This window comes from Mobula hypostoma, chromosome X1 (assembly GCF_963921235.1).
Source record: "Mobula hypostoma chromosome X1, sMobHyp1.1, whole genome shotgun sequence".
Lineage (NCBI taxonomy): Eukaryota > Metazoa > Chordata > Chondrichthyes > Myliobatiformes > Myliobatidae > Mobula > Mobula hypostoma.
Genome location: NC_086128.1, coordinates 3667586 through 3680297, shown reverse-complemented (window position 1 = coordinate 3680297; position 12712 = coordinate 3667586). Strand labels below are relative to the sequence as shown.

The following is a 12712-nucleotide window of genomic DNA, read 5'->3' as shown; positions in this document are numbered from 1 at the left end:
GCATCTATGGAAAAAAGTACAGTCGATGCTTTGGCTGAAGCATTGACGGTGCTCTTTTCCAGAGATGCTGTCTGGTCTGCTGAGCTCCTCCAGCATTCTCTGTGTGTTGCCCTGGATTTCCAGCATCTGCAGATTTTCTCATGTCTATGATTAGTTTTTATGTTAGCTTGACTGTTTAATATGCAACCCATAAAAGCTATATGATAAGGAGTAATGCACGATTTCTACTGATTGGTGATTTATTAGGCAGGAGACATAAATCAAGGAAAAACAGGAAAGGAATTAAGGGAGGGGTGAGTGAAGGTTTTCAAGGAGTTGGAACAAAACTGTGTAATTTGAATGAAAAAATACAATAGAATGGAAATGTGGGGAAAGTGAAGAGGATACAAATGGCTGGAGCAGTATCCAGTGGTTTGCAACCACGTCTATAATACTTCTGCAATACACACGTGGCGAAGCAGCATGAGTGAGGCCTGCTCAGTGTTACTGAAAGAGGACTCATCACAGTAGGTGCGGTGCTGGGAACCGGAATCAAGAAGGAATGTAATTACCCCGCAGCTGGTCACAGCACAGCACTCCTCCAACTTCAGAATGCCCATAAAGCTTGCACAACTCACCTGAACACACTCCCCTCCACTCTACATGACACAGCCTTTGACTCACCTCCAAATACAGCCCTTCCCCTTACCTACTACCCTGCCAACACCAGCCGGACTTTTGATATCACACCCAACAACCAATTGATTCCATTCTCACAACTGCACACTAGCAATACCTAAGTCTATTGTCGCCAGTACAATCTTCTATGCAGTAGTGTGTATGGTGAGCTGGGGCAATGGCATCAACATGGGTGATGTGAACAGGCTCAACAAACTGCTTAGAAAGGCTGGCTTTGTTACGGGAGTCAAACTGGATACACTGGAGGCTGTGGTCGAACAAAAGACCCTACGGAAAATCCTGGTAATTCTGGACAGTGTTTCTCACCCAAGTGTCACCTTAGCTGAACAGAGGAGCACTTTTAATAATAGACTGTACTGCTCCAAAGAGCACCATATGAGGTCATTCTTACCCTTGGTCATTAGGCTCTATAATAATTCAACCTATAGCTGGGGAAGTGATAACCCCCTCCTGTTAGAATGTGGTAACTTATTTTTTATTCTTTCTACTTCTCTTCTAATATTTATATCTGTGCACTTGTAATGCTACTGTGACACTGTAATTTCCTTTGGGATCAATAAAGTATCTATGTATGAATCTATCTATCATACTCTGCAAGTACTCACCCCCTCACCATACAGCTTGACTGCAACCACAATGAACACAGTCCCCAACTCTTTACCAATCCCTTGCTAATCCCTCTGCCAATCCCCTCACTGATTTTGTTACTAACACATACCCCAACCTCCCTTCCAATTACTTCACCCCATCTTCTGCACCGTCCAAGCGACATGGGAATATATCATCAGTCTTTCACCATTACCAAGTCCAACTGTTGGAATTCCCAACCTAAAAACACAGTGGAAATCCCTTCACCAGGAGGTTGCGATGTTTCAAAATAGTGACTCGTCGCCACTTCTCAAGAGCAATGAGTGTTGGCCTAGCTGGTCGTACAGTCATACCACAATTACCTCTTTCCTTTTCCCACTTTACATGACACTCTGCCAGCTTTGGAATTCACCAGTCATAGCCCTTGAACAAAATGTTTGGCGTCTCACACAGTCTTTACTGCCCAACAGCAGCTCCTCAACAGAGGTTTTCAAACTGAGAATGCTTAAAATGTGGAATTTGAAATGAAAGAGAAGATTGGTAGCTCAGATTGGTTGCTTGTTTGTAGGGTTGTTCGCCAAGCCTGGAGGTCAGGTCACAAACGTTTCATCACCAGTCGAGGTGATATCATCAGTGCACACTTGAGTGTTGTTCCTGCTGAGTGCTCGCGTTTATATCGGTCTGACTCATTCTGATTGGTTGGCTGTCGCGCTGGCCACTAGTCTCTGCTGGAACCAAAGCTCACAACGACCAATAACCATGGATACAGACCAGCAGAGATCACTCTGCTATCGTTGGCCACGACCCAGTGGAGACTAAGGACCAGCGCAACAGCCAACCAATCAGAACAGACCGCTATAAATGCGAGCACTCAGCAGAAACAACACTCAATTGCATACTGATGATGTCACCTCAACAGTGATGAAATGTTTGCAACCTGATGTCCTGGCTCAACAAACAACCCTACAGACAAGATGTAGAATATTCTGCCAGATTGTATTTGAAAGAGTTTGCTGACCAGAGAGCAATAGAGCACAGGAACAGGCCATTCGGCCCAAGATGCAACACCAAGTTAAACTAGTAATTGAATGCCCATTACGTTAATCCCTTCTGCCTACACAATGTCCATATCCCTCTACTGTCTGCACCTTCACGTGCCTATCTAAGAGCTTCTTAATTGCCTCCATCACCACCCCTGACTGTGCATTCCAGGGATCCACCATTCTGTGTGTAAAAAAAACTTGCCCTATGCATTTCCTTTAAACTTTCCCCCTCTCACCCTAAAAAATGCACACATTCCAGTTCTAAAAGAACACTCTTTTTAAACAAAATGAAGGAAGTTATCACAAAAGCAGCATCACTAACAACAAACAATGGAATAACTTGATGGGAGCCATATGCAGTTTCTACACACCAATAGCCTGTAATTCAGCTTGGTCCCAATTTAATTTCATTACATCTTGTTAACTTCCTTGCAGTAAAGTTGGCTGGTACATATTTCAGAATGTGTACAATGTGATGCTATTCAATATAATGACATGGTATGTTTTACTTAGGGTTTCAACCACTTCTAGACGGGCTTGTGCTTTCGCTGCTGAAGCAGTAAATCAAACGTTGCTCCTGATACCTCAGCCCAGGATCTAGGCTGATACTTCACTTCAATACGGAGCATTTGCTGCACTGCCAGAGGTCCCATCTTTAGATGACATGTTAAAATCATCCACTTTGCCAGATACCACTGAGAGTTCCTTCAGCACCATTTCAAGGAGCAGCTGCATTGAGCCAAGATTTCTCTCTCAACCAACAACAGGCCATTATCACATTGTTATTTGTAGGAAATTGCTGCGTATTAAGTGAGCATGTTACTTGAACTATAACAAGGATTGCACTTCAAAAAGCGCATAATTAGCTGCACATTGTTTTGGGACTTCTGGTAACCACGAGGATGCCAAATAAACACACATCTCATTTGATTCTAAGTCCCAAAAATTCAAAAATCAATATGTAATTCACTCTCATCACAATTATAAACTCAGAGATGCAAACCTACCTCAACTTAAACCAGTGGAAACAGGAAACCGAGTGGTTCATTAGTTGGACACTTTACTCACCTACCAATCAAACATTCATTAATTAAATCGGCAGAACCTTGCGTGAAACTCCATGCAATGGTCAGATTCAATAGCAAGAGCCACTTGGAAATCAGATCTGCTTATTGAAATGCTGAGAGGAAACTTAGAGAAATCCAATTCAGCTTACCTTGGGTTAAAGGAAGCATTGCTGCTACCCAGTAGCCCAGCTGGGGAGCGAGGTACGACCAGGTGAGCTGGCTCCCATCTCTCTTGATCATTCCCGTTCCACTACTGACCCAAGCCCCTGGAACACAGAAAATGAAGAAGCGGTCATTTTTACTGCATCAGAACTGGCTGTATGCTGAGACTCAACGTCTCCTCTCCGCATGCTCAGGATGGTCGACTCTAGTTTAGTGATGAGAGCTACATGTTTCAAAGACTGCAACTGGAGGAAGTGCAACATTTTCCCGAGGATTTTCTTTTTGTCAGATTGATGTGCTTGTGACCTCGATAGGATTTTTAAACCTGTAGAGATTACTACCACATTAGAACCGTGTTAGCTATAATTACAAAATTCAGAAATCACTATCCAAAGATTTGAGATACAGAATAATATTTGCTTGTGGAGAATCTGTGTGGAAAACGTAGTAAATAAATCAACGACATTTACACTACTCACTGCACCCGTAAAGCCAACAGTATTATGAAGGACCCCACGTACCCCTCACACAAACTCTTCTCCCTCCTGCCATCTGGCAAAAAGTACCGAAACATTCGGGCTCTCACTACCAGACTGTACAACAGTTTCTTCCCCCAAGCCATCAGACTCCTCAATACTCAGAGTCTAGACTGACATCTACATCATTTATTATTATATTGTAATTTGTCCTCTACTGTGCCTATTGTCTTGTTTATTAATTATTGAACTGCCCTGCACTGTTTTGTGCACTTTATGTAGTCCTGCCCAGGTCTGTAGTCTAGTGCAGTTTTTATGTTGTTTTATGTAGTCTAGTGGAGTTTTGTGTTGTTTCATGTAGCACCATGGTCCTGGAGGAACGTTGTTTCATTTTTACTGTGCACTGTTCCAGCAACTTATGGTCGAAATGACAATAAAAAGCAACTTGACTTGACTTGAGGTTCCTGGGCTCAAGTTTCCTCCTTGTGAGTGTTGGTCTTTGGCCCTCGGGTGACCCCAAGTTCCCATGCAGTTCTATGGGGTCAGGGGTCAGTAGCTAACCCCTATTTCTAGCAGCTTTAACATTCCTGTTCCTTCTATTCTCTTCCAATGAGACCAGATTCAACCCATTTTGGCCAGCTTCATCTGGGTTGAACACCATCTGCCACTTCTCGGCCCAGTTTTGCATCCTATCAATGTCCCGTTGTAACCTCTGACAGCCCTCCACACTATCCACAACACTCCCAACCTTTGTGTCATCAGCAAATTTACTAACCCATCCCTCCACTTCCTCATCCAGGTCATTTATGAAAATCACAAAGAGTAGGGGTCCCAGAACAGATCCCTGAGGCACTCCACTGGTCATCGACCTCCATGCAGAATATGACCCATCTACAACCACTCTTTGCCTTCTGTGGGCAAGCCAGTTCTGGATCCACAAATCAATGTCCCCTTGGATCCCACGCCTCCTTACTTTCTCAATAAGCCTTGCATGGGGTACCTTATCAAATGCCTTGATAAGTGGTTGCTGTGGGTAGTTGTGGAAGCGGATTCAAGAGGCTTTTAGACAGACACATGAATACCGCAGAGAATGGAAGGATATAGATCCCGTGCAGGCAGAAGAGATTAGTTTAATTTGACATCATGCAAAGCACAGACACAGTGGGGTGAAGGGACGGCTCTATGTTCTACAATTGAGGTTTCAGTCATCAGTAGACTTGTCAGCCCCTTGATGACCCTGTATTTTCAGACTCTCAAGCTGATGTGAGAGCATCCTTCAGAAAGATAAAGCCACAGAAAGCACCCTGTCCAGAATGGGTACCTGCTCAAGCACTAAAGACCTGCGCTAATCAATTGGCTGAAGTATTCACTGATATCTTTAACCTCTAGCTTTGGCAGCCTGAGATACTCACCCGCTTCTAGAAGGCTCCAATTATATGGGTGTCCAAGAAGAACATGGTAATCTGCCTCAATATATATCACTTATATCCACTATGAAGTGCTTTGAGAGGTTGGTAATGAAACTATCAACTCTTGCCTGAAGAGTGACTTGGATCCACTCCAACTTTAGAATGAGCAGAAATGCAAAAGGACTTATAAAAGAGAAACTCTCAATGACAAATGGACAACCACAGGTACCCCCTCCTTATTTGGTCATGAGGAACTGACTGTACTTGCTGACAATCTCCCCAATTCATAAGATGAAGAGACTTTTGCAGCAACACGCTTCCACAAATTGTGACTGAGGAAATAATTAACAACTGCTAGAAAGACAAACTCAGCAATTTAGCAAATCAGTTATCCTCTTGAGTCAAACTGTATTAAATCATTCAAATTCCAGCATTACTTCATTTATCAGTTATCACTTCACATCAAGTCACTCATAGGCTCAGCTAATTAATTAACTCATTTGCTAAGCCCGTGTATTCAAAGTTTTAAAAACATTTCTTTGATTTTGTACCTTGTTGATAGTTAATTTCTATTAATGCACAAGTTACTATCTGCAGATAAAAGTTTTGCTCATGAACTTCTTCCTCTAAAATGTCCACTATTTATTCCAATACCAATCTCACTGACACAAGCACACAAGTAATAATGGTCAGCTCCTCAACAAACATACCTACAAGTGGCTGTTCCTGGAACAGCATGGTCTGGGATCCCCTGCAATACTCTGAGTGCTGGATTGCATGGGAAGGCTGAATCACTCTGGGGAGTTTCTGGGTGAATTTCAGGAGCAACACAGAACAATCAAGAATCATGTTTCCCTTTGGGCAGAGGTGGAAGAGGCACAGAATGAAAAATATACGATTACGTATTTTATTTATTTATTTAGACACATAGCGTGGATGCATCTCAGGGGTGTGTGCTTACCCCACTTCTCTACTCTCTACATACCCATGACTGTGTGGATAGGCACAGCTCAAATATCATCTATAAATTTGCTAACCATTGTTGGTAGAATCTCAGGTGGTGACGAGAGGGCGTACAGGAGTGAGATATGCCAACTAGTGGAGTGGTGCCACAGCAACAACCTGGCACTCAACGTCAGTAAGACAAAAGAGCTGATTGTGGACTTCAGGAAGGGTAAGACAAAGGAACACATACCAATCCTCGTAGAGGGATCAGAAGTGGAGAGAGTGAGCAGTTTCAAGTTCCTGGGTGTCAAGATCTCTGAGGATCTAACCTGGTCCCAACATATCGATGCAGTCATAAAGAAGGCAAGACAGCAACTATATTTCATTAGGACTTTGAAGAGATTTGGTATGTCAACAAATACACTCAAAAACTTCTATAGATGTACTGTGGAGAGCATTCTGACAGGCTGCATCACTGTCTGGTATGGAGGTGGGGGGATGGGGGTGGAATACTGCATAGGACTGAAAGAAGCTGCAGAAGGTTGTAAATCTAGTCAGCTCCATCTTGGGTAGTAGCCTACAAAGTACCCAGGATATCTTCAAGGAGCGATGTCTCAGAAAGGCAGCATCCATTATTAAGGACCTCCAGCACCCAGGGCATACCCTTTTCTCACTGTTACCGTCAGGTAGGAGGTACAGAAGCCTGAAGGTACACACTCAGTGATTCAGGAACAGCTTCTTCCCTTCTGTTATCTGATTCCTAAATGGACACTGAACCTTTGGACACTACCTCACATTTTTAATATATGTTATTTCTGCTTTTGCATGATTTTTAATAATTCAATATACATATACTGTAATTGATATGCTTATTTATTAATTGTTATTATTTTATTTTGCTTTTTTTTCTTCTATGTTATGTATTGCATTGAACTGTTGCTGCTAAGTTAACAAGTTTCACGTCACATGCTGGTGATAATAAACCTGATTCTGATTCTGGATCGGCCTTCCAGTCCTTCAAGCTGCATCACCCAACAATGACAGGAATTCTGCAGATGCTGGAAATTCAGGCAACTTTGATGTGTGTCACCCAACAACCCTGATTTAACCCTAAACTAATTGTGGGACCGTTTACCATAATCAATTAACCTACTAACTGGTAGGCCTTTGGATTGTGGGAGAAAACCAGAACACATTCCACGGGGAGGACATATAAACCCCTTACAGAGGACACTGCGATTGAACTCCAAACTCCTACAGAACAAGCAGTAACAGCGTTGCGCTAACTGCTAGCCTACTGTAGACAACTACGCCACGGTATCTGCATAGGGTGCTGACCTCTGGAAATCAAGCACTCCACTAAGGAAGAGCATTTGCCAGTCATGCTCCTTCTGAGCAATGCGTACAGTGCCTAGAAAAAGTATTCACTCCCCTCGAAGAGTTTTTTTCGGGAGAAGGGGTCATTGGTGGGGGTGGAAGAGTCCTTGCCGAAGAAGTAGGGGTCATCGGTGGGGGTGGAAGAGTCCTTGCCGAAGAAGTAGGACCCCCGTTCACCAGCAACTTTGATGTGTGTTGCTTCACTCCCCTCGGAAGTTTTCACGTTTTATTGTTTTACAACACTGAATCATAGTGGATTTCATTTGGCTTTTTTTTAACAACACTGATCAACAGAAAAAGACGCTTCTGTGCCAAAGTGAAAACAGATCTCTACAAAGTGATATAAATTAATTACAAATATAAAACACAAAATAATTGATTGCATAAGTATTCAACGCCTTTAATATGACACACCAAATCATCACTTGTGTAGCCAATTGGTTTTAGAATACATGTAATTATATAGAAACATAGAAAACCTACAGCACAATACAGGCCCTACCTTAGAAATTACTAGGCTTACCTATAAGCCCTCTATTTTTCAAAGCTCCATGTACCTATCCGAAAGTCTCTTAAAAGACCCTATCGTATCCGCCTCCACCACCGTTGCCGGCAGCCCATTCCACGCACTCACCACTCTCTGGGGTAAAAAACTTACCCCTGACACCTCCTCTGTACCTACTCCTCAGCACCTTAAACCTGTGTCCTCTTAAAGCCTCTGACTATCCACACGATCAATGCCTCTCATCATCTTATACACCTCTATCAGGTCACCTCTCATCTTCTGTCGCTCCAAGGAGAAAAGGCCGAGTTCACTCAACCTATCCTCATAAGGAATGCTCCCCAATCCAGGCAACATCCTTGTAAATCTCCTCTGCACCCTTTCTATGGCTTCCACATCCTTCCTACAGTGAGGCGACCAGAACTGACCATGGTACTCCAAGTGAGGTCTGACCAGGGTCCTATATAGCTGCAACTAAACTCTTGGCTCCTAAATTCAATTCCACGATTGATGAAGGCCAATACACTGTATGCCTTCTTAACCACAGAGTCAACCTGCACAGCTGCTTTGAGCGTCCTATGGACTCGGACCCCAAGATCCCTCTGATCCTCCACACTGCCAAGAGTCTTACCATTAATACTATATTCTGCCATCATATTTGACCTACCAAAATGAACCACTTCGCACTGATCTGGGTTGAACTTCATCTGCCATTTCTCAGCCCAGTTTTGCATCCTATCAATGTCCTGCTGTAACCTCTGACAGCCCTCCACACTATCCACCACACCTCCAACCTTTGTGTCATCAGCAAATTTACTAACCCATCCCTCCACTTCCTCATCCAGGTCATTTATAAAAATCACGGAGAAGGGTCCCAGAACAGATCCCTGAGGCACACCACTGGTCACCGACCTCCATGCAGAATATGACCCATCTACAACCACTCTTTGCCTTCTGTGGGCAAACCAGTTCTGGATCCACAAAGCAATGTCCCCTTGGATCCTATGCCTCCTTACTTTCTCAATAAGCCTTGCATGGGGTACCTTATCAAATGCCTTGCTGAAATCCATATACACTACATCTACTGCTCTTCCTTCATCAATGTGTTTAGTCACATCCTCAAAAAATTCAATCAGGCTCGTAAGACACGACCTGCCCTTGTTAGTTAATCTGTTTTTGGAGACCCGTGTGCAGTCAAGGTGTTTCAATTGATTGTAGTAAAAATACACCTGTATCTGGAAGGTCCAACTGCTGGTGAGTCAGTATCCTGGCAAAAACTACACCATGAAGACAAAAGAACACTCCAAGCAACTCTGCAAAAAGGTTTTTGAAAAACACAAGTCAGGAAATGGATGTAGGAAAATTTCTAAGTCACTGAATATCCCTGAGAGAACAGTGAAATCAATCATAAGACCATAAGATCATAAGACAAAGGAGCAGAAGTAGGCCATTCGGCCCATCGAGTTTTCTCCGCCATTTTATCATGAGCTGATCCATTCTCCCATTTAGTCCCACTCCCCCACCTTCTCACCATAACCTTTGATGCCCTGGCTACTCAGATACATATCAATCTCTGCCTTAAATACACCCAATGACTTGGCCTCCACTGCCGCCCATGGCAACAAATTCCATAGATTTACCACCCTCTGGCTAAAAAAATTTCTTCACATCTCTGTTCTGAATGGGCGCCCTTCAATCCTTAAGTCATGCCCTCTCGTACTAGACTCCCCCATCATGGGAAACAACTTTGCCACATCCACTCTGTCCATGCCTTTCAACATTCGAAATGTTTCTATGAGGTCTCCCCTCATTCTTCTAAACTCCAAGGAATACAGTCCAAGAGCGGACAAACGTTCCTCATATGTTAACTCTCTCATTTCTGGAATCATTCTAGTGACTCTTCTCTGTACCCTCTCCAACGTCAGCACATCCTTTCTTAAATAAGGAGACCAAAACTGCCCACAGTACTCCAAGTGAGGTCTCACCAGCGCCTTACAGAGCCTCAACATCACATCCCTGCTCCTATACTCTATTCCTCTAGAAATGAATGCTAACATTGCATTCGCCTTCTTCACTACTGACTCAACCTAGAGGTTAACTTTAAGGGTATCCTGTATGAGGACTCCCAAGTCCTGTTGCATCTCAGAACTTTGAATTCTTTCCCCATTTAAATAATAGTCTGCCCGTTTATTTTTTCTGCCAAAGTGCATAACCATACACTTTCCAACATTGTACTTCATTTTTTATCCGCCGCATCTGCTCTCAGGATGAGGCTTTTCATTCTAGGACGAGGGAGATGTCTTCCTATTTTAAAGAAAGGGGCTTCCCTTCCTCCACTATCAACTCTGCTCTTAAACGCATCTCCCCCATTTCACGTACATCTGCTCTCACTCCATCCTCCCGCCACCCTACTAGGAATAGGGTTCCCCTGGTCGTCACCTACCACCCCACCAGCCTCCGGGTCCAACATATTATTCTCCGTAACTTCCGCCACCTCCAACGGGATCCCACCACTAAGCACATCTTTCCCTCCCCCTCTCTCTCTGCATTCCGCAGGGATTGCTCCCTACGCAACTCCCTTTTCCATTCGTCCCCCCCATCCCTCCCCACTGATCTCCCTCCTGGCACTTATCCGTGTAAGCGGAACAAGTGCTACACATGCCCTTACACTTCCTCCCTTACCACCATTCAGGGCCCCAAACAGTCCTTCCAGGTGAGGCAACACTTCACCTGTGAGTCGACTGGGGTGATATACTGCGTCCAGTGCTCCCGATGTGGCCTTTTATATATTGGCGAGACCCGACGCAGACTGGGGGACCGCTTTGCTGAACATCTACGCTCTGTCCGCCAGAGAAAGCAGGATCTCCCAGTGGCCACACATTTTAATTCCACATCCCATTCCCATTCTGACATGTCTATCCACGGCCTCCTCTACTGTAAAGATGAAGCCACACTCAGGTTGGAGGAACAACACCTTATATTCCGTCTGGGTAGCCTCCAACCTGATGGCATGAACATCGACTTCTCTAACTTCCGCTAATGCCCCACCTCCCCCTCGTACCCCATCTGTTACTTATTTTATACACACATTCTTTCTCTCACTCTCCTTTTTCTCCCTCTGTCCCTCTGAATGTAGCTCTTGCCCATCCCCTGGGTCCCCCCCCCTCCTTGTCTTTCTTCCCGGACCTCCTGTCCCATGATCCTTTCGTATCCCCTTTTGCCTATCACCTGTCCAGCTCTCGGCTCTATCCCTCCCCCTCCTGTCTTCTCCTATCATTTTGCATCTCCCCCTCCCCCTCCAACTTTCAAATCTCTTACTAACTCTTCCTTCAGTTAGTCCTGACAAAGGGTCTCGGCCTGAAACGGCGACTGCACCTCTTCCTACAGATGCTGCCTGGCCTGCTGCGTTCACCAGCAACTTTGATGTGTGTTGCTTGAATTTCCAGCATCTGCAGAATTCCTGTTGTTGTACTTCATTTGCCACTTCTCTGCCCATTCTTCCAATCTATCCAAGTCTCTCTGCAGACTCTCCGTTTCCTCAGCACTACCGGCCCCTCCACCTATCTTCGTATCGTCAGCAAATTAGCCACAAAGCCATCTATTCCATAATCCAAATCGTTGATGTACAATGTGAAAAGAAGCGGCCCCAACACGGACCCCTGTGGAACACCACTGGTAACCGGCAGCCAACCAGAATAGGATCCCTTTATTCCCACTCTCTGTTTCCTGCCAATCAGCCAATGCTCTATCCACGTATGTAACTTTCCCGTAATTCCATGGGCTCTTATCTTGTTAAGTAGCCTCATGTGTGGCACCTTGTCAAAGGCCTTCTGAAAATCCAAATATACAACATCCACTGCATCTCCCTTGTCTAGCCTACTGGTAATTTCCTCAAAAAATTGTAATAGGTTTGTCAGGCAGGATTTTCCTTTAAAGAATCCATGTTGAGTTCTGCCTATCTTGTCATATGCCTCCAGGTACTCTGTAACCTCATCCTTGACAATCGACTCCACCAACTTCCCAACCACCGATGTCAAGCTAACAGGTCTATAATTTCCTTTTTGCTTCCTTGCCCCCTTCTTAAATAGCGGAGTGACATTTGCAATCTTCCAGTCCTCCGGAACCATGCCAGAATCTATCGACTTTTGAAAGATCATCGCTAATGCCTCTGCAATCTCCACAGCTACTTCCTTCAGAACACAAGGGTGCATTCCATCTGGTCCAGGAGATTTATCTACCTTTAGACTATTCAGCTTCCTGAGTACTTTCTCTGTCGTAATTGTGACTGCGCACACTTCTCTTCCCTGCCACCCTTGAGTGTCCAATATACTGCCGTCTTCCTCAGTGAAGACTGATGCAAAATACCTGTTCAGTTCCTCTGCCATCTCCTCATCTCCCATTACAATTTCTCCAGCATCATTTTCTATCAGTCCTATATCTACTCTCACCTGTCTTTTACTCTTTA

The 12712-nt window shown here is 44.3% G+C and overlaps 1 protein-coding gene across 5 annotated transcripts in view; it reads right to left on the bottom strand.

Annotated features, from left to right (window-relative positions):
• Window positions 1-12712, bottom strand: part of fam171a2a (family with sequence similarity 171 member A2a) — a 293586-nt gene that overhangs the window by 32208 nt on the left and 248666 nt on the right. For all 5 annotated transcript variants that reach the window (XR_010016478.1, XR_010016477.1, XM_063036907.1 and 2 more), the window contains exon 6: window positions 3526-3642. Coding sequence is in view for 3 of the 5 variants with exons in the window: in XM_063036907.1 (XP_062892977.1) it covers window positions 3526-3642 (117 nt within the window). In the remaining 2 variants the exon portion in view is untranslated. The remainder of the gene's footprint in view (window positions 1-3525; window positions 3643-12712) is intronic.